This window comes from Dendrobates tinctorius, unplaced genomic scaffold (assembly GCF_039654945.1).
Source record: "Dendrobates tinctorius isolate UK_male_01 unplaced genomic scaffold, ASM3965494v1 ptg000211l, whole genome shotgun sequence".
NCBI classification, from domain to species: domain Eukaryota; kingdom Metazoa; phylum Chordata; class Amphibia; order Anura; family Dendrobatidae; genus Dendrobates; species Dendrobates tinctorius.
In genome coordinates, this window is record NW_027361878.1 from 28,420,697 (window position 1) to 28,443,341 (window position 22,645).

Genomic DNA, 22,645 nt, shown 5'->3' on the forward strand with positions numbered 1-22,645 from the left:
AGAAGCCCCGAGTTTTCCGGTACTGGAAAGAAGACTCCATTGTGGCTGAGCGAATTGATGGCTCCTAGTAGCGCCTTTGTCCGGCTATCCACCTTGGTAAGACGGGAAAGAAAAAAAAAAAAAAAAAAATAGAATTTGTCAGGTACCCCCAAGACTATCTTGTACCCCGTGGACACCAGCTCTCTCACCCATGTGTCGAGCGCGACATTGAGCTAGGCGTGGTGGAACCAGAGTAGGCGACCGCCAACCTTGTTGGTGTCGCCTGGCAGATGCCCTGAGCCATTTGGCTGCAGATCTTTGGGAAATGGATCCTCTTGACCTGGATTGGTTAGCCCGCATTCTGCCCAATGGGTTGGCTCTATATGAGACCTGTCGGTCCCTATTCTGGTTGGGGCGCCCTGACGCGGCGTAATTAGCCGCTGTTGCCCACTCGGGGTTGCGACAGGCCCGAAAAATGCGCCTGAAACTGGTGACGAAACAGCGGTTTGACCTTTTGTTGAGGAAGAAACAACACTCTTGCCTCCTGTGGAGTCAGAGATAAGCTGATCTAACCTCTCTCCAAACAGATGGCCACACTGGTATGGTAGCGCTGTCACTGACTTCTTTGAGGCCGAATAGGCCCGCCATGCCCTAAACCATAGAGCTCTCCTAATGGAGATTGCATCTTCGGCCGCAAGTGCCGCGCAGTTGGCCGCATCTAAAGATGCATTGATCAAGTAGTCCCCCGCCATGGCTATTTGATTTATGATTTCTGATACTTCAGCTGGTAGGTCTATGTCTTGCAAGGCTCTATTCAACGATTCTGACCAAGAAATCATGGCCTTGACTACCCACGTTGCTGCAAACGAGGGAGAGAGTGCTGATCCCGATGCCTCAAAACACTGAGCGAGCCAAGTTCTCCATGAGACGATCCGTGGGATCCTTAATAGAAGAACCACTAGGTACTGATAGTAGAGCTTTCCAAACGTGACACAGGTGGATCCACCGTTGGAGATTCTGTCCACTTTTTACAGAGATCCGGGGCCAAAGGATACCTCGCCTCTGTGTCGTTGCGCTATGTCCTCAAATTCAGTGTGAGTGCAAAATACTCTAGGGGGACGCTTGACTCGCTTAAATGACACCTTATGGCTCAAAGCCAGAGTGGAATCATCCTCAATCCCCAGCGTCTGGTTGACTGCTTCTATGAGACTGTCAACAGTTTCCTGACCCCCCGGCGTATCAAGGTCAAGGGGTTCGTCCGAGTGGTAGTCCGAGCCCTGCGAGCTCATGGATGCCGAGGCACCGGATGAAACGGGAGACGCCGTGTGGGTTCGTTTCCCTGGGTCGGCCTGGAGTGAGAGTGGCCCCTGCAGGCCGGAGGCTCCTGTGAGGTAGGGGACCCCTCTAAGACAGGCGAGCCACTGTCCCTGCCCCTATCTGAGGCCTGAAGGGACTCAATTGATCTTGTGACGCCATGGATTGCGACAGTGATAACGCCCATTCCGGGGGACCTGGTACCCTGGGCTCGGTCGCAGGGGAGGGCTCCTGGGTGCAATCGGACTCGCAGGCTTCGCATACTCGCTTGGTCTACGCCTGCGGAAAAGCGGACCGACAGGAGATGCAAGCAGCGTATAAAAACGTATGCGTCTTAGGTTTTCCTGACATGCTGTACCCGTCAGACCTCCGTGCTGAAAACACCGCCGGGGGAGGGCGCTCTTCGTTTCTCTTAGCGGCACTCTGTGGGGCTAGGGGGCAGCACTTACTCCAGTCCTGTGTCCCGTGTCCTGGCGTGCAAGACACTGCGGGCGGGCCCCCGGAAGAAGAAAGGGATCCTGGGGGCGGTACTTCCAAGTGCGGCCTAGCTTCGGCCTGAAGCCGGGGCCTAAATTTCTTCGGCGTCCGCCCAGGCCACAGGGCAGCTGCAACGCCGGGGGCGGGGATTTCCGGCCGCGGCCTAGCAACGGCTGAAGCCGCGGCCTTGATTTCACTATCTGCCCGGGGGCCAGAACCAAGGCCGGGAACCGATCCGTTCCTTCCAGAAGCACCCATCTCTGCTCACCCAGAAGTTAAGCGCCGCTGCAGGAGCCCTCCCCGGCCATCCTCCTCCATCCAGCTCAGGTAGAGGGGAGGGGAGGCTATATGAAAAAAAAGGACGGTGCAGGCACCCTAACTCCATCTAACCCTTTGCAAGGGTGAGGAGAGTGACCGTCCGCCGCCTTGCCGCACCGCAGTCTTAGCATTGGTGGGACAGTGGGGGCCGCACGGACTACACCTGAGCCTCTGTGCAGCCTAGGGTTTCAATACGCCAGGGTGGACAGGGATAAGTCCGGCATCATGTCCCACGGTGCGGGAGAGGATGCATGGAGGTACACTCACACGTGCTCGCCCGTTGTAGGTTGGGGGAGATCGGCCCCTTTCATTAGGGTCCGTCGCCCGTATCTCACCTCCGTGGTTTGACAATATCCCACGCTGCGGGAGAGGATACGTGGAGGGATACTCGCATGTGCTCGCCCGTTGTTGGTATGGGGAGATCGGACCCCTTCAATAGGATCCGTCGCCCCTAGCTCATCTTTATGCGAAAAAAAGGACAAAAAACCCTGGTTGCGGGAGAGGATACGTGGAGGGATACTCGCAAGTGCTCGCCCGTTGTTGGTTTGGGGAGATCGGACCCTTTCAATAGGGTCCGTCGCCCCTGTCTTATCTTCATGGGAAAAAAGAAAATCAGCCTGGGAAACAGACAGACGTGTGCCTCCAACGGACACTAAGCATGAACTGATTTCCGCTCGCAATTAGGGCGAGGGTGTATACGGCGGAGGAGGAGCTAACCTCTTTTTTTCACTTAGTGTCAGCCTCCAGGCGGCAGTAGCATACACCCACAGTACCTGTGTCCCCCAATGAGGCGAAGGAGAAAATCAAGAGTGCTGCTGTAATGCAGAATAATCTTAATGAATGGCAGTGTAAGCGCAGCCTGGTCCTCCTGGACGCGGGTAAACACCGGCTTTCCAGTGAAACTCATAATAAGCGCTGATTTCACAGGAATGGATCAATGGACTGGGCATGTAAAAGGTATTGCTGGACTTGCCTTTGAAAGCGCTACATGCAGTCTAAGGCTACTTTCACAGTGTTTTTTAGCGCTGCGCTTCGTTCGCAATAGAAACGCATGCAAAAAAAAAAAAACGCATCATGCGTTTTGCATGCGTTTGTGTTTTTTAGGCGAATGCGTTTTAACCAGTTTCTAACCATGTTAACTCTTAAAACGCATGCGATTTTAAACGCAGACGTGCGCATGCACACGCCTGCGTTCCCATAGACTGTAATGCGTTATTTTGTCGCATTCCGTGCGCATGCGTTTTTTTTTTGTTTTTTTTTACACAGTTGGACGGACCCGAAAATGCAACAGGTTGCATCCGGCGCGCCTAGGCGCACACTACAAAAAACCGCATGCGCACGAAAACCCATACGAACGCATGCAAACGCTAGACCATGCGCCCGCCATGTTAAACAAAGGGGCGCATAGACGCGCCCGATGCTCTGCGCTAAAAAACACGTGTGAAACCAGCCTAAGTGATGATCTATGTGTATAGTAACGTGGCAGAAATGGGGCCACGGTAACCCATCAACACCCTCCGATCGCATAGCACACTGGCAGATAGATCGGAGAGCTGCCATATTTGGTAGCTTTTAAATGCCGTCATCTCTACTGACTGTGGCATTTAAGATGTTGACCTGTTGTGATCAGAGCTACCTATATACAGAAGATGTTGTTAAGTGCTTAAGAACGCGCATCAGCTCATCTATCACGGTAATGATACTCACTGAACTCATGGTGACCGACTGGTAGAACTTATGAGGAGACTTGTACTGCTGATATGTGTGGACATCATACCAGACCTGTGAAGAGTTACCAGGGGTCAGCAACATGTGTGTGATCCTTGGAGGCTACAATCACAATGATGGACTGGTGCACTCACTTCTCCGGTCCCAGGAAGATAGATCTGCACTCCGCGAGCATTGCTCTCTGTTACAGGGTGCACCAGAAGTCCAGAGCCTGCACAATGTTCATAAGCAGAACCAAACATTACAGGCGCTACCGAAATACCATAATATCTACAAATAATAATGGCGTATATTTCGCTTTTCAAAAAAACAAAGTAATTATAGGGGTTTTCCACATACAAAGAAGGGGTGACAACATGGTGGCAAGACACAAATAGAACGTCTCCGGGTCCATCGGTGACGTCTTGACAAAAGCGAACATCACGGCTGCATCCACTCACGTGGCTCAGCTGCTGTGCTGAAACACACGACATGAGTCACTTAGCTCGGTGATTGGCCGCAGCTGTGCTGCACGCTTCAGTTGTGACGTCACCGTTGCAGCCCAAAGAAGCGGTGAAAAACCAGTGATGGGACCTGGAGAGGGGCGAATACTGTGATTGCTGGCTGCCAACCAAGCAATTGATTGGGCACCACTTTTGTGAAAGTGAAAAACCACTTTAAGTGTCAAAATAAAGACTCCTAGAGTTGATAAGAGAGGTACATATGCACAGACGTGGATAATCGGCTCACCCAATAAATACTGGTCGTCCATCGCAAATGTGGAGACGTCTGATGGAAAGTCGATCCAGAGAGCCCTAAAATATACAAAGCCTCCATATTTAGATCACTACTGACATCTGCTTTCCATGATTTCTAATGTTAAAAGGACGCTGACATCGCCAGCGACATCGCAGCGCTGCAGCCAAGCACTGAGCTCAGCGATGTCGGCTGTGTCTCCCGGCAGTTAGGTGATCAGTTCACAATCTTAATCCTTAAAATGAGACAGAACTGTTCCAGGTGAAACAAAGCGCGTCGGTACTGGTAGAGGACCAAGGACTAAAGGGGGGGACAAACCCTCTAAACCCCACATTTCTATCCCCCCCCAGTTTGCCAGCATTGAACAATCCCCTCACCTCATTACGGGCTCGCCATCACGATGTGCGGAGTAGAACAGTGTATACCAGTATGGAAGGAGCGCGTATCTTTCCTGTAGGGCTTCACGTATAATATCTGCATTGGTTTCTCCGTGTAACCAGGGCTCACGTCGAGGTGTGTCCAAATGCGCGTGAGCACGGAAGAAAGGCTGATATGCCCCGGCCTGGTACCAGCGGACAAGCAGTTCAGTTTCGGGGTTCTTGAAAAAACCGCCAACATCCGCTGTAAAAGTTGAAGCAGACTATAGTTTATAATCACTTACTATTCATATATCGCTAATATAATCCAGGGCGCAACTGATTGCAATACTGATGACCTAGTAATGATGTTACTTGTAGGTTCCACTTGTCTTTAACCGTGCAGCCACATGGACTACACTGTGGCATGAAGCAGATTTGTTCTATTGATTAACCCCTTCATGACCCAGCCTATTTTGACCTTAATGACCTGGCCATTTTTTGCAATTCTGACCAGTGTCCCTTTATGAGGTAATAACTCTGGAACGCTTCAACGCATCCTAGCGATTCTGAGATTGTTTTTTCGTGACATATTGGGCTTCATGTTAGTGGTAAATTTAGATCGATAATTTTTGCGTTTATTTGTGAAAAAAATCAGAAATTTGGCGAAAATTTCGCAATTTTCAAATTTTGAATTTTTATTCTGTTAAACTAGAGAGTTATGTGACACAAAATAGTTACTAAATAACATTTCCCACATGTCTACTTTACATCAGCACAATTTTGGAAGCAAAATATTTTTTTGTTAGGAAGTTATAAGGGTTAAAAGTTGACCAGTGATTTCTCATTTTTACAACAAAATTTACAAAACCATTTTTTTTTTAGGGACCACCTCACATTTGAAGTCACTTTGAGGGGTCTATATGGCAGAAAATACCCAAAAGTGACACCATTCTAAAAACTGCACCCCTCAAGCTACATTCAAGAAGATTATTAACCCTTTAGGTGTTTCACAGGAACTAAAGCAACATGGAAGGAAAAAAAGGACATTTTAATTTTTCCAACCAAAATTTTCTTTCAGCATCAATTTCTTCATTTTCACATGGGCAACAGGATAAAATGGATCCTAAAATTTGTTGGGCAATTTCCCCTGAGTACACCGATACCTCATATGTGGTCAAAAACCACTGTTTGGGCGCACGGCAGGGCTCAGAAGGGAAGGAGTGCCATTTGACTTTTTGAATGGAAAATATGCTGGAATATTTAGCGCTTGCCATGTCGCGTTTGGAGAGTCGCTGTGTGCCTAAACACTGGAGCTCCCCCACAAGTGACCCCATTTTGGAAACTAGACCCCCCAAGGAACTTATCTAGATGCATAGTGATCACTTTGAACCCCCAGGTGCTTCTCAAATTGATCCGTAAAAAAAAAATAAAAAAAAAAAAAAGTACTTTTTTTCACAAAAATTATCTTTTAGCCTCAGTTTTTTCATTTTCACATGGGCAACAGGATAAAATGGATCCTAAAATTTCTTGGGCAATTTCTCCTGAGTACACCGATACCTCATATGTGGTCATAAACCACTGTTTGGGTGAACGGCAGGGCCCGGAAGGGAAGGAGCGCCATTTGACTTTTTGAAATGAAAATTAGCTCCAATCGTTAGCGGACACCATGTCGTGTTTGGAGAGCCCCTGTGTGCCTAAACTTTGGAGCTCCCCCACAAATGACCCCATTTTGGAAACTAGACCCCCTAAGGAACTTATCTAGATGCATAGTGAGCACTTTGAACCCCCAGGTGATTCACAGAAGTTTATAATGCAGAGCAGTGAAAATAAAAAATCTTTTTTTTTCCTAAAAAAAAATTTTTTAGTTGGCAATTTTTTATTTTCACAAGGGTACCAGGATAAATTGGACCCCAAAAGTTGTTGTCCAGTTTGTCCTGAGTACGCTGGTACCCCATATGTGGGGGGGAAACACTGTTTGGGCACACATTGGGGCTCAGCAGGGAAGTAGTGACATTTTGAAATGCTGACTTTGATGGAATGGTCTGCGGGCGTCATGTTACATTTGCTGAGCCCCTGTGTGCCTAAACAGTAGAAACCCCCACAAGTGACCCCATTTTGGAAACTAGACCCCCCAAGGAACTTATCTAGATGTGTGGTGAGCACCTTGAACCCCCAAGTGCTTCACAGAAGTTTATAATGCAGAGCCGTGAAAATAAAAAATCATTTTTTTCCCTCAAAAAAAATGAATTTTAGCACGCAATTTTTTTTTCACAAGGGTAACAGGAGAAATTGGACCCCAAAAGTTGTTGTCCAGTTTGTCCTGAGTACGCTGATATCCCATATGTGGGGGATGACCACTGTATGGGCACACGTCAGGGCTCGGAAGGGAAGTAGTGACGTTTTGGTATGCAGACTTTGATGGAATGGTCTGCGGGCATCATGTTACATTTGCAGAGCCCTTGATGTACCTAAACTGTGGAAACCCCCCACAAGTGACCCCATTTTGGAAACTAGACCCCCCAAGGAACTTATCTAGATGTGTGGTGAGCACCTTGAACCCCGAAGTGCTTCACAGAAGATTGTAACGCAGAGACATGAAAATAAAAAATCATTTTTTTTCCTCAAAAAATGAATTTTTAGCCCGCAATTTTTTATTTTCACAAGGGTAACAGGAGAAATTGGACCCCAAAAGTTGTTGTCCAGTTTGTCCTGAGTATGCTGATACCCCATATGTGGGGAGGGACCATTGTTTGGGCACACGTCGGGGCTCGGAAGGGAAGTAGTGACGTTTTGAAATACCGACTTGATCGAATGGTCTGCGGGCATCATGTTACGTTTGCAGAGCCTCTGATGTGCCTAAACAGTGGAAACCCCCCACAAGTGACCCCATTTTGGAAACTAGACCTTCCAAGGAACGTATGTAAGATGTGTTGTGAGCACTTTGAACCCCCCAAGTGCTTCACAGAAGTTTATAATGCAGAGACGTGAAAATGAAAAAATCATTTTTTTCCACAAAAATAATTTTTTAGCCCCCAATTTTTTATTTTCCCAAGGGTAACACGAGAAATTAGTCCCCAAAAGTTGTTGTGCAATTTTTCCTGAGTACGCTGATACCTCATATGTTGGGGTAAACCACTGTTTGGGCACACGTCAGGGCTTGGAAGGGAGGGAGCACCGTTTGACTTTTTGAACGCAAAATTGGCTGGAATCAATGGTTGCACCATGTCGCGTTTGGCGACCCCCTGATGTGCCTAAACAGTGGAAACGCCTCAATTCTAACTCCAACCCTAACCGCAACACACCCCTAACCACAGCCCTAACCCCAACACATCCCTAACCACAAGCCTAACCCTAATTCCAACGCTAACCCTAATTCCAACCCTAACCCTCTTTCCAATCCTAACCCTAACCCTCTTTCCAACTCTAACCCTAACCCTCTTTCCAACCCTAACCCTCTTTCCAACCCTAACCCTCTTTCCAACCCTAACCCTCTTTCCAACCCTAACCCTCTTTCCAACCCTAACCCTCTTTCCAACCCTAACCCTCTTTCCAACCCTAACCCTCTTTCCAACCCTAACCCTAACCCTCTTTTCAACCCTAACCCTCTTTTCAACCCTAACCCTAACCCTCTTTTCAACCCTAACCCTAACCCTCTTTTCAACCCTAACCCTCTTTTCAACCCTAACCCTAATGGAAAAATAAAAATAAAAATATTTTCTTTATTTTATTAGTTCTGCCTACCTATGGGGGTGATAATCGGGGGGTTTATTTACTTTTTCTTTCATTTTGATCACTGTGAGAGTGATCAAAATGAAAGAATGGAATCTGCAGCCGGCAGATTCGGGCGGGCGCACTGCGCATGCGCCCGCCATTTTCTAAGATGGCGGCGCCCATGAACCGGACCCGCCGGACACCGGGAGCGACAGGGGGACTTAGAAGGTGCCGGGGGAGGTGAGAGTGGGTGAGGGGGGGGATCGGAAGCTGGCGGGGAGCGGAGGGAATGGGAGGGGGGGCAGATGATGACAGCGGCGGCAGATCGCCGCTGTCATTCAGTTGCGGGGGGGGGGGCGATCGCCGGTGGGGGGGTGGAATCGGTGTCTCCAGCCATGTCCGATGCTACAGCAGCATCGGCCATGGCTGGATTTTAATATTTCATCAATTTTCATTGATGAAATATTACTATCGCTCTGATTGGCTGTTTCACTTTTAACAGCCAATCAGAGCGATCGTAGCCACGTGGGGGCGAAGCCACGCCCCCTGTGGCGAAGAACAAAGCCCCCTGTATCTGCGGGTCGGGTGACCTTTCAGTGACCTAGGTCACCCGACCCGCAGGGGGGCTTTAAAGTCATGACGCCACATAGGCGTCATGGGTCGTTCTGACACGACTTTTCATGACGCCTACGTGGCGTCAAAGGTCGTGAAGGGGTTAAAGAGGGTCACAGAAGTCAGACCCTGGCCAAAATCAAGAATTAGTGGCACTGTCCCTGCAAACCATAATTAAAAATAAATAAAATAAAATTAAATGGCTCAAACCTCCACAGAATGAGATCCCAACAAGAGCCAGACTCAGGCACATGGGGAGAGAGATCTTCAAGTGCTCCCACTCTGCAGCATTATCACCTGTCCACACCGCACCTGGGTAACGACAGGAAAGTTCTCCTGTAACCATCAGATGTCCAGTGTACCAGAGCAGCCCCGTTTTTTACCGTTACTCTTACCATAACGCTGTGACCCTGCAAAGAAGGCTCGGGTCAAGACGAACGGTCTCTCCTTCCCACCGGAACGATGGATCAAACCCTCGGCGGTGGCTTTGTGCTATACGTATGGAATAGCAGAAGGTTGGATCTAGACCACATACCATACACCATATACACATACGATGCAGTACTCACCACATACAGCCCATAAAGGTTGTGAACCTCTCGGTGCTCCCAGCCACCCCAATGTACGGCATCTTTGTGCATAGTCACTTCAGGGCCGTTGAATACAGACGGTTCGTTCATATCGTTCCAAACAAAAAGGTTATCCATAGATCCCTGACGAGGAAACAAGAACATAAGCAACGGCACAAAATAAAGACTGAAGAACAATTGGCAGCACTTCACCTCATACTGGTCATAGGAGAACATACTGGACCACCAGGCTCGCATGTCTGGATTGGTGAAGTCGGGATAGGCGGCAGAACCTGCAAAGGAAGAGCGTAAGAAAACACGGCAGCCCGAGACGTGACCGCAGTCTGCGATGGATCAGACCTACCTGGCCAGCACCATCCCTCGTAGTCACTCCCGTCTTTGGATTTAATATAGAAATTTCGAGACCGGATCTCGCTATGAATCCGATAAGCGCTGTCTATTTTTATGTGAGGATCAACAATCGCCACCATCTGCAATACAGGAAAAGAGCAATATAAAAACAAATGCTACACCAAGTCAAAAAACTGATCCTCTACTATAGAAGAAAGGACTGAAGAGAGGGTGCTTTTTTTTTTTTTTTTTTTAAAGTTTGAGTTTTTTCCTTTGTAACGCGGAAAACCCGTCACTAGGCTAAAGTTTGATACAAGAAAAACACAAAACTACTTTATAAAGCGATTTTCCATTTTGAAAAACCTGTCCCAAGTTGCAGATTTTTTTTTCTTCTTTCAAAAAAACAAAACAAAAAGGTGCGCTTTACTCACCCTCCTCGGGTCCAAGAAAGCCTATGCACCGAGTGAGTTATAGTCAGCAGCACCGACCTGCTGTCAACTTGAGCAAAGCAGCAGCTGAGCTCAATTATTGTCTGCAGTGCTGTCGACGTGATGTCAGCGCTGCAGACAGTAAGAAACCAATAGCAGTGGAAGAGACTCCGTGAACTCACGGAGGGCTAGTAAAATAGTTTTTTTTTTTTTTTTTAAGTTTTTTCTTTTTTTAAAGGCAAAACTGCATCCCGGGGCCCAGAGAGTTTCCGAAAGTGGCCAACCCCCCCTTTTAAAAGAATTCTGAACTCCTGCTCTGCTACAGGAACAGAAAAACAAAAATTTCTATCAAATGACAAATACAAACGGCACCAGACAAGTAAATAATGGTGTTAGCGGGGGTCAGTCATTACTGGAGGTGTCGACACTGTGCCATCTCTTTGGATAAATATGAAGGCTGTCCCGCCAATGCAGACGTCAGTGGAGCCTTATGCAGTCTTGATGCAAGCTGACCATCTTACCTTCCTGCGCTTCGCTTTCAATCCAGTCAGCATATTTTTGGGAGTGGGGAACTTGTGAGGGTCCCAGGTGAAATATCTCTTTCCATCAGCATGCTCAATATCTAACCAGATGACATCGTAAGGCATATCGTGCTCGTCAAAGCCGGCATCCACATTACGCACATCCTCCTCGTCGTTGTAATTCCATCGGCACTGGTGGTAGCCCAAGGAGAAGTATGGGGGCAGAGCCTGGGTGCCTGTAAAAGGGTGGAGAGAAAGAAACATTTAGCAAAGATGATCATTTTTCAGTTTCCTGGTGATGTTCCTGAAATCAACATATGCAATCTGGGATGCTAAAGTGGTTGGTAAGATGAGGAATATTCGAGGTTGCGTTGCTCCTCCTGTAATCACCAGGGTGTACAATAATGATAGTTGCCCATGGTCAGCAGATGATACAGCTGCCTGGTACTGGGGTGTGCTGCTGAAATATAGTATGGATTAACTGGTGTAATGTCAGCAGGACGCTACTAGAACTGCAGAACATCAGCTGTGATCAGGGATTTGTAAGTTTTACTAAGAGTAGTAAAAGTTGGTCTATTAAGACAAGAAACTGCTGCTCTAAGGGGACAAAAGCAGTGAGCAGTCTTGTTACCTTTTATATAAATATCACTGCCTCCTGCATGTTTGCACTTAGCCCTTTTCAAATGATACCCAGAAGCCTCCATGCTGTGCCAGTCAATGCACTAGTTGCCCATGCACCACAGCATACAATATAAGCTTATCCATCTCCCAAACAAAGCTCTCCTCAGTGCTGCACCATCCCACATCTTAGCCCTCCTTGTGTTCTCCTTTTCTAATGATACAAGACTAACATCTCCAAAATCTGTTCTCACTCTAATCTCCAAGACGTTTCTCGTGCTGCACCATTTCTCTGGAATGCACTACCCAAGACAGTCAGATTATTTCTCTGTGTCCACAGTTTTAGTCGTGACCTGAAAACACATTTTTAGGCAAGCATCTTATGAATCTAACTGGTTCTGCACTTCCGTCCTACATTCTTGCTCAGAATTCAATCACCTATTCCAGCATCCTCCGTGCATTCAGAGGCATATGATATCTGGACATATACAGATACCAGCTGATGATCGGTTCGTGCAGCTGTGCATGAATACCTGGACCGCACACCACAAGTACTTTGTGTCATCTCTATTTTCTTGTGTATTGGAAGCTCTTTGGCATCAGCCCCGCACTCCTTTTGATAAAACAAAAAAAAAAACACAACAGACCTATCACCTTGGAAATTGCCATATCCCTGCAGACATAGGGTTAATCTGCAGGTAATTAGCATTACAATGTTGCCCGTCCACCTTATAGAAAGTGCAGCTATAGGGAGAAAAGGAACTTATTTCCTCCCAGGAGCCACAGGCTTTGTCATGCACGGAGCAGCTACAGTCATCGCTTAGTATACTGTGCGGCACAGGTTTGCACAACCCGGCACATTGACAGCTCGCTCTGCACATATGCCAATCAACGTGGGGAGCACGATGTATCACAAAGAAGAATTGCTAGATACCTGTCAGACTGGCATACTGCTTAAAGATATCGCTCGGTGAAGGCCCAAGTAAAATGAACACATCGATGATCCCACTCTCCGACATCCAGCGCACATCCGTCTGTGGTGTCTCATCACCTCCTTGCATGTACTGCAACATCTTCCCCAGAAGAGTCTGCCGGGAATACAAGCATATTAACAACCAGCCATCCCCCCGATGTGTCATTCATCGCTTTCAGACCCACGTTGCCCTCACCTTGCCAGCTGTGTTGGAGCTGATGTCAACCCAGGTCTCAGCAGCATTGAGCCAAAATATACCTAATGTGCGCTGAACATTGTGAGCTAGCAAGAGGGGCACGGCGCCATACAAAGCCATGGTGTTGTACAGCTCATACTGAAAGACGTCCAGGTTATAGAGCCGATAAGGATCTGTGCTCCTACAAGGACAAAAACAGTCATTTCTAATGTGATCACAGACGCAGAGAAAAGGGGCAAGAGGGCAACAGAGAGAAAGACCACCACCATGATTTTAAGAGACAGCCCCTATAGTATGCTTCCATGACCTCAGTGTGGGGTTTTTCAGGTGAGGATGGGCATGATATATTGAGAACAGAAGATATTGAGGGTCCACAATTATGGGACATCAGTAAGCGAGGTGACGACGGAATTAATGTAATGAGAATCAGAAAGAAGTGCACAAGATCTCCTCACTCTGTTGTCCGTAGTCGGAGGTTGTCCGCGTGTTCTGGAATCCCGTAAACATGTTCAAATCCCGGTAAAGAGAAATCAAGACCCACAGAAGAAGGACCTGCAACAAATGAACACGTTACACCCGAGTCACATTTTGGCTGGTTTCAAAGTGTCCAACACTGACGGTCCGGGCACGGCCTATGAGGTCCGGACCCTCAGCTGGACTCCTGACTTAATAGTTTCACATGAGGCTGATGAGTTTGGGTCAGATGAGCTGTGACCGGTACAGACGTCGCAGTACTCGGACCACAAATGTTGTGTTGAGGGAGGGCTAAATTAACCCTTCACGGCTGACCAGGTGATTTCCAAATTAATTCACAGGATGTTGCTAGCAACTGAGAATGACCACACGGAGATGTGTCTCTGTATGGGAGGATCAAAGCAGACCACTAACCCCGTTTATTGAATCTCACATTACATAGCATTCTGCTTAATTATGCAAAGAATACAGCTACCAATAGATTCGTAATACATTTAAGCCAATAGTATTGCAAGAAAATCGGAATATGTCCCTAGCTGCGTGACGTAGAAAACAGAACAATAGCACATTCTTTTAGGGTCTCATATCTTGTACAAGCTGGAACAGTCTGGTTTCATAACAACCGTGAACTTTCATCTAGTTAAGTTACAAAATTTAACTCGTAAACAAAATGGCGTCGCAAGCACAAAAATGGATCCCGGAGAACAAGATGTCCCGTACATCTGAATACTGTACTTCACAATTGTATGAAACATCCATATCTGTGAAAGTAATGTGAAGATAACAACACCGCTCCAGGACCCAGTAATCGTAAAATCCATTTTGTTAATCTCATTGGGGTACACAGACCCATGGGATAGTCTGCTGCCACCTAGAGGCTGACACTATCATTGCATTTAAATAAAACTTGCTCCTCCCCAGCAGACTATACCTCACCTGCTGGACTCAGGCTTCCACAATCTTTGCAGTCTCAGTTGAAGGCAAAGTCTGTCTCAGACCTGTCTTCGGTTAAGGGCCTGTTACACTAAGCGATATCGCTAGCAATATCACTATAACGTCCCTGGTTTTTGTGACTTAGCAGCGATATCGCTATGTGTGATACTTACCTCCGACCGCTCCCCGCTGATCGCGCGAGAACGTCCTGCACCGTTTCTCATCGTCAGCTTTGTGCTGGGCTTCCTGTGGCGCCGACGAGCGACGCATGGACGCGGGCGGGAGGACGTCAGGATCGCCTCGTCTAACAGGTAAGTAACGACCCCCGACCGCTGCTTTGTCGCTGGCGAGATCTGCCTGTGTGGCAGCTCATTAGCGACCACTTAGCGATGCACCAGCGATCCTGACCGCGTCATATCGCTGGTGCATCGCTAAGTGTGACAGTACCTTTAGGCGCTAATCATTTTGCTTGTGTGTTTCAGATGGATGTCTCTGGGTAACAGCGATCATAGATGGTTTCACCCACTTAACGACGGAGAGTACAGGCTGCAATTGTTCAGTCCGTATTCTCTGACGTCGTGTGGTCAGACTAATGTACCTTGAGACAGTCGGTAGTAAGGTACTGGGATGGAAGTCCATATGCTAACTAGCTCTTGTCTGCTGCCCCACATATCACCTGTTTGGATGGAGAAGATTAAGGATCCAAATCTTCAGGACAGGCGTAACGCTGTTGTGAGCCTTTTCTTACCTTCTCCTCCCTGGTTCCGCACTCTTATACGCCTCTATTTCTTTGCTTGGGGTGGTAGTTGCTAGAGGCTGTATGGATCAGGAGAAAAGGAGACAGTCCTGTTGCAGGGGCCAAGTGCTGCTGCTGGCTGTTTTACTTGCCCATCGGAGCGCCCCTTGGTTTTATCTGGTCGGGGTTAAACAGGTTGCTGGGCTGGAGTGGGGCCTTGCCGCATAGCTGCTCTTCTCTCTCTGCCGGTAGCAGGCCAGACCCTGTTGGTGTGGATCCATAGAGAACGACGCCTGAAGGAATACACAGGCAGTCGCGCAGCAAAAGCCTTCAGACCACTGACCTTTTTAACCCTGACCAGACAAGGAGCGCTGAGAAAAGCAAGTAGGACAGCCAGCAGCAGCACCTGGCCTCTGCAACAGGACCGTCCCTTCATTCCTCCTAAGCCGTAAAGCCTCTAGTAAGCACCACCCCAAGGACAGGAATAGAGAGTGGGGAACAGGGGGAACGAGAGGGTTATATTTACCTGTCCAGAAGATCCGTATCCCTTTAATTTCAGTTCCGCACTATTTGGGGTGGTAGGCAAGAGGTAGTTGGCTTACGGACCTCCGTCCCAGTACCTGACTACCATACTGTCTCACGGTACGTTGGTCTGGCCCCACCGATGCAAGTAGACACGTACTGAACAATTACAGCCTGTACGCTCTGTCGCTACATGGGTGAAACAGTGCACAATTACACTTTTCTACCCTGAGACATCCATCTGAAACACCCAAGCAAAATGGTTAGCGCCTGCCTAACCTAAGACAGACCGTGCCTAAAACGGACACTACAAAAACTGAGGAAGCCTGACTCCAGCAGGTGAGGTATAGTCTGCTGGGGAGGAGAGTTTATCTACATGCAAAAATATCGTCAGCCTCCAGGTGGCACCAGACTATCCTGTGTACCCCAATAAGTCGAACGAGACATACGAAATTCACTCCAAGAGGTGCATTATTTATTGGGGTTTTCTAGGTCCCTAGCATTTTAAAAGAAAAATATGGTGGGAGAAAAAAAAAAAAAAAGTAACATACACAGAGGTCTTGATTTTTTTTTTTTTTTTTTAAATCTTTAATGGGACATGCCTTGGAGTCTTGGCCTTCAAGGGAACCCTGAAGGTAGGAATGCCTGCACAATGTCCACATGCTGAGATGTCCAGCAGTCCTATCATGTGTCATGCCAGACTAGTTTGGGGTAAGAGATAACCCTCCAACCTAGTCCTGCCACATCTCATATGGCATTGTGCAGAATGAAAGAAGCAAAGTTTGTCTGCAACATAAGAAAGTATAGTCACTACAGTGGTGGATGGAAACAATCAGGGGACCTGATAACTTGTGGCGGGAAGCTGTCTCATGGCAGACAACATCGGCGTATTCACAGGGTATGCCGTTAACGAAAAGATGCCCAACACGGAGCTAAGCACCCACCTCCTATAATTGGTGCCTCGGCCGCAGTGACAGGAGAGATAGCTGCACCCAGGAGCAGCATTCTCCATTTACCACTGTGGTCGGCTTATACGCCAACCTCCCCGTCTCTTAATGTGATCAGACCGCACCAGCTCAATATATTATTATACAGAGGATGGTTTGTGATTTCTTAGAGCAACCAGGGCATCTCCTACTAAGCTCGCCAGAACCTCCGATTTTGGGGATGGCTTAGAAACTGGTCCTTGACTCGTCTGAGGACATTTTATGGGCACATGTGAACTGTAATGTCGAGAGGAAACTTCATGGATTTGCCCTCCATTATTGAGCTGGGATCTCCATTTGCAGTCACCACAGTCCTTACCATTTGGTTTACTGTCCGTGTGAGTTTTAAAGGTTTCTTCCCATGTTCCTGGCTCATCCTCCTCTTCCTGGCCAAAAATAAAAAATATAGGAAGTGTTATTACATGGACTAACCAGATCACTGCCCAAAAGGGGTCCTGCAACACGTCTATCACTGCAAGGCAACTGTCTGATGCCCGGCACGGCAGGTATCGCGCCAATCTGAGATGCGTATGGTACCCGCCAGGCATCTAAATGTTGGCCATCTTGGCCGGTGTAAGGCCTGTTTCACACTTGCTTTTTTTTGCAGCGCGTTTTTCCCGCAAAAAAACGCATTGAAAAACGCATACAAAAGCATACAACTGCTGCGTTTTTTTCAAGCATTTTTATGAGCATGTATGAAAAAAACGCAGCGTTTTTATGCGTTTGTATGCGTTTTTAGTGCGTTTTTACCGCGTTTGCGTTTTTTTCCAACATTAGGTGGCCCCTCACACTAACCCAAACCATGACTTTACTAACCCTAACCCTGACCCTAACCCTTAACCAAACCATACTTAACCCTAACCCTGACCCTAACCCTTAACCAAACCATACTTAACCCTAACCCTGACCCTGACCCTAACCCTTAACCAAACCATACTTGACCCTAACCCTGACCCTAACCCTGACCCTAACCCTTAACCAAACCATACTTAACCATAACCCTAACCCTGACCCTAACCCTGACCCTAACCCTTAACCAAACCATACTTAACCCTAACCCTGACCCTAACCCTAACCCTGACCCTAACCCTTAACCAAACCATACTTGACCCTAACCCTGACCCTAACCCTGACCCTAACCCTTAACCAAACCATACTTAACCCTAACCCTGACCCTAACCCTAACCCTGACCCTAACCCTTAACCAAACCATACTTAACCCTAACCCTAACCCTAACCCTGACCCTAACCCTTAACCAAACCATACTTAACCATAACCCTAACCCTGACCCTAACCCTTAACCAAACCATACTTAACCCTAACCCTGACCCTAACCCTAACCCTAAACCCCCTTAACTAACCCAAACCCCTAAATTCCATGGTTAACAAAAAAAACGCATGTGCAAAAAAACGCATACATAAGCATGCCAATGCGCACATATGCGCACCCATAGACTTATATTGGGTGTCTTGCTGTAAAAAAACGCATTGCGCGCGCATGCGTTTTTTTGAGGCAAATCGGACGCACAAAAAATGCAACAAGTTGCATTTTGTGCGCCCGAGCGCATACCGCAAAAAAACGCATGCGCGGTAAAACGCGTACAAACGCATGTGTATGCGCACATAAGCGAATCCCATGCAAAGTATAGGAAAAAAACGCATGCGCTATTTAGCGCTAAATTACCGCAAAAAAAAACGCAAATGTGAAACCAGCCTAAGACAGGAAAATGAACGCCACTTGCACAATCCTCCTTAGAATCACTGTGCCCGAATATCAGACGCACATTAGCATTCTGTCTATTATTCCCCTCCCTTGTACATTATCCCAGAAAAATATCAGTCATCCCCCTTTCTCACCTTCTTGCTCTCCTCTTCCTTTGCCACTTCCTCCTCTCCTTGGTTTTCATCATCACTTCCAGTGGGTTCATCCGTCTTCTCAGAATCACTACAAGCCGAACAAAGACGAGGGGTGAGGAGTGACGCTTCCAGGAGGATGGGACATAGAGAAACAGAGGCAAGGTAGAGAGGAGGGAGAGGGTTAGAAGATGAAGAGGGCACGTGATGATGAAGGGGCGTGACGTCTAACGCTATGTGTAATGGGTTACTGCCGTCATCCTCTGCCGCTCGGTCGTGAAGCTCTCTATCGGTAGTCTTAGACTGGAAACCCGGACATGGCCCGTACTACTGTCATCCCAGGAAAATGTACAAAAATGGCAGCCAAGGAACAAGTTAAAGTATCTCCTGTTCTGGGGAAAATGACTGATACTACTGGAGTAACCATGTCTCTAATCTGCTTTCATTAGCGGCACGGACCGACTGCCGTCTCCGGTGATCAACCACCATATTACATTCAGTAGGACTGGAGCCGGCACCTCTCCAGCACTCTCCTACCGAGCCGCCAAACAGAAAATGTACATGAAATGCAGAAAATAATTTGTAATATTCTCCGCTTCTCTACTGCAATGAAATCCTAGACATATGTAAATGATTTTTTTCCCTGCATGTTATAAGTGTCCCTTCACAACAGTGGCCATAGCAGTGGATCGCTGTAGGACAAATCTCTGCTCCATAATGGCTAGACCCTTCTGGATGAGGCTCATCTTCACTGGGGAATGGATAAGAGGAGAACTGGGAGACCCCAAAACACATTACAAAGCTGGCAATCCAAGCCTGCAGTGTATGGGCACCTTAACTTAAGGCAACTGCTGCAAAAAAATCCGCTCTACTCATCCTCCCCAGGTCCACCAGTCTCTCCATGCACTGACGTCCCATCAGTAAATCTCAGCGACTTGTGCCCAAGCTCACAACTGAGTTCAAAGTAACGTCAGCGCTGCAGACAACAGATACTGGGAGCAGCAATGGAAACTCTGATGTGGACCTGGGGAGGGTGAGTAAAGCATGTCACTGGGGGAAAATAGGTCTTTTGAAATCAGAATACCCTTTCTAACCAGTGTCTCACTTGAAAATGGAAAGCACCATAGAAAAAGTAGCACTTGGTCCTCTACTAGAGTTCTACCTGCCGCCTTTAGTTCTCCGTTAAGTCTCACCTGCGTTATTCTTACGTCAAAGCTCGAGTATGTCAGTCATGTATGTCAAGTCAAGTTTGCAAGCGGGATCAATGATTACCTAGAGAAAAGATTCTTCACTTTATGCCACATGTTACCGACAGCGCTACTAACTTTAGCCGAGAGACTGGGAGGTGATGGGGCACGAGAGGAGAGGGCAGAAAGAAAAAAAAGGGATGGGGCATAGAGCAAAAAAGAAAGAAAAACACATTTCAGTTTCAATTCCCAGGTCAAAATAAGCCCAACCCATAACCCCAATAATTCAACGATTGATTCCCAAAATTACGTCCCAATCACTCGTGAGCGCCCTCCATTACTTACGTGTCTTTCCTTTCTCTGTACTCCTCAAAGTAAAGCAAGCCACGAGAGTTGACGCTCAGGACCAGATCTCGCCCGGCCAGGATGTCCAGGCGGAAAGGCGATCCGGTCACCAGAAGCTTGTGCTCCTCGCTCCCCAGGGACAGCTCCAGGGTATTATCGTCCTGTCCGGTTACCTGCAGACTGTCGGAACATTCGTGAGTACACATGTACGCGAAGAGAGCTGTAAGGACGTAACGTACACCAACGTGGGTTCACTTACTTATCAGGGGTGGGTGTCCCGAGCAGCACATCGGGAACCTCATAACGGGGTCTTAGAGGCTTGATCTCATTGATCTTAATACGGGTCATGTTCCCATGGAGCCCAAAGACTTCCAGAAGGAGGGAAACCTAGGAGGGATTAAATCAAGAACCGCTCAGGAAATAAACTAAGACGTAGGCCTCACTCGGACGTCATTTTTATTGCATCCCAAAAATGGATCCATTTCCATCAGTATTATAAAAAATAAAAGATTGAAAAGTTATAGCACAAGGATGCAACTCAGAAGACATCAGTAGGCTGTGAGAGACCTTCGCGGACCTATAAGTTTGAATGGGGGAGATTGATCTGCATCTTCGATAGAAAAAAAAAAAATGTTGTTTTTTTTTTTTTGGGGGGGGGAGGGTCTGCCAGACATATAGACATGTGAAAAGCCCCGTAGACTTTACTGGTTAGGCCGGGATCACACTACCGTGTCTGATGTGAGAAACTCGTATCAACACCCGGCGGCACTCATAAAGATACATGTAGCCGCAACTCTGGTCCTGATGCAAGAGACTCGTGCGAGTTTCATCACACACGGTAGTGTGATCCCAGCCTTAAGCCTTCTATCCATGAAAAACAGATGTGTGAATGAGGCTTAATACAGACCTAAAAATTACCCAGGGGCTGTGAGGACTTGCAGTGCATACACTGGGGAAAGGATAATCGATCCTGCCGAAATCTTACCTGGGTCTTGTCGTTAATCAGCTGGATTTCAAGTTTATCCGCAGTCAGTTTTGCACTTCCCAGCAAAGCCCGGTATTGAGAGGGTCCCGGCTCCAGCTTGCGCTGACGTCTACAAGAACATCGGTGATAAAAGACAAATATTTATCCCAACTGAAAGCAAAGAACAGACTATGGGGGGCTGTAAATAAAAATCTGCTCTGCTTTCCATCCTGGCTATAACAGGTCTCCTCAACTATAAAAGATTATAGGAGATCTTGCTGATCACAGGATCCCTTCCTTAATAATTGAGACCAGGGACTGCAACCCCTAGAACCAAATTCTGCAGAGACCTTCTGGAAAGATTTGGGAGGTGGTCACATTAAGGCTCCGCTCTATTCAATGTCTATGGGACTGCCGGAAATAGCCGAGTGCTGGACTTTCACAGACAATGAATGGAGGTTAAACGTGAGCTCTCTTCAACAAGGTGCTGTGCAGAACCCCATTTTGGGCTTATTTCCTTCTACCTATTGAGCTGGAGTATAGAAGGTGTGGGGATCAGAGGAGTTAAAAAAAAAAAAAAAAAGAAAAAAAAATCAATTTACCCCCCAGTGTCTCTAACTCCTCGATACTGACACTGGAGTTGGCCTCCCCTGCTTATTCAGCGTCTATAGGGATTTCTAGGAACGTCTGAACTTCAATTTGCATCTCACTCAGAATCAGAGAGAGGAATCCCAGACATCAAGATCATAAATTGATGGCGTAGCCTTGCAAGAAATAGATTAATGAAAGGCAAACGGCCCTTTTTAATTTCTAACACCAACTAATTATTAGCGGACCTTTTACTTAAGTGCAGTCGTGTGGACTGTGTGTGACCGCTGAGGGAAAGCCTGCAGCGTGAGATCTGTATTAGAGCAATTATTAATACGCCCGCTTCGAGAATGGCTGCACTCTCGACCTCATCAGTCAGCGGCGGCTACCAATGGAGGCCATAACTGCAGTCTGCCGCTCACCAGCCCTGCGGCTCCATCCTGTGGTTTTGGGATTAGGTAACTCGTCACTTAAAACAGCAGATTCCCCGGAATCCAGAGACGAGATTTCTGATGCTCTCTGTGGAAAAGGGGTCCGGCGACCCCCCTGTACTTTCCATAGAAAGATCTAAGCAGCCGCGTGGCAGAGCGAGTCTTGCACAATGCAACAGCACTCCGGGCACTGCCAGCGCCACGCGTCCTCCAGTGGGTGCAGTCATTGTGATTTTGTAGGAGAAGGTGCACAGACCTATGAAATATTCGGGTCACTTACTTGCAGAACGAGCTCTGTTCACATGTCTTGAAGTTGCTCCTATCGACACTCAGGCCGGGAGTAAGACAGACCGAAAACACGAGAGCGAGCCCAAGGAGCCTAGAAGAGAGCAGGACGAGATCAGACAGGAGACGGTGACAAAGGGGGAAATTATACAAAGAAGGAACTGGAAGGATCAGAACGGGGGATCGGTGAGGGGTTCACGTTTATCACCCCCCCAAGACTATCTCAGTCCTGAAATATGGCAAGGTGCAGCCAATCATATCCAATATGGTTGACCAGTATTTCCCGTGGCCAGGAGGAGTTTTTCTGACAACATCACAAACAGATCTTCCCTTATAAACCTTCACAAAAGTAAGAAAATAAATGTAATGTGCTGCCAAGACACACAGAGGGACAACATGCAGACACCTTCCGGGTATGGAAAGAGGATCTGTCATCACTCCTGACGTCTG

General features: G+C 47.5%; 1 protein-coding gene across 2 annotated transcripts in view; it reads right to left on the reverse strand.

Moving 5' to 3' along the window:
- Positions 1-22,315, reverse strand: part of LOC141058412 (neutral alpha-glucosidase AB-like) — a 34,825-nt gene extending 12,510 nt beyond the window's left edge. The window contains exons 1-20 of one of the 2 annotated variants that reach the window (XM_073554661.1): positions 22,191-22,315; positions 20,913-21,021; positions 20,187-20,314; positions 19,928-20,107; positions 19,668-19,733; positions 18,399-18,486; positions 16,860-16,926; positions 13,345-13,441; positions 12,890-13,070; positions 12,655-12,808; positions 11,103-11,338; positions 10,167-10,293; positions 10,016-10,095; positions 9,803-9,946; positions 9,629-9,725; positions 9,444-9,545; positions 4,929-5,172; positions 4,546-4,610; positions 3,951-4,027; positions 3,796-3,870 (exon numbers count right to left, since the gene is read on the reverse strand). In XM_073554661.1, the coding sequence (XP_073410762.1) occupies positions 3,796-3,870; positions 3,951-4,027; positions 4,546-4,610; positions 4,929-5,172; positions 9,444-9,545; positions 9,629-9,725; positions 9,803-9,946; positions 10,016-10,095; positions 10,167-10,293; positions 11,103-11,338; positions 12,655-12,808; positions 12,890-13,070; positions 13,345-13,441; positions 16,860-16,926; positions 18,399-18,486; positions 19,668-19,733; positions 19,928-20,107; positions 20,187-20,275 (2,169 nt within the window). In that variant the 5' untranslated portion in view covers positions 20,276-20,314; positions 20,913-21,021; positions 22,191-22,315. The remainder of the gene's footprint in view (positions 1-3,795; positions 3,871-3,950; positions 4,028-4,545; positions 4,611-4,928; positions 5,173-9,443; positions 9,546-9,628; positions 9,726-9,802; positions 9,947-10,015; positions 10,096-10,166; positions 10,294-11,102; positions 11,339-12,654; positions 12,809-12,889; positions 13,071-13,344; positions 13,442-16,859; positions 16,927-18,398; positions 18,487-19,667; positions 19,734-19,927; positions 20,108-20,186; positions 20,315-20,912; positions 21,022-22,190) is intronic. The other variant, XM_073554662.1, reaches the window with a different exon arrangement.
- Between the last annotated feature and the right edge of the window lie 330 nt (positions 22,316-22,645).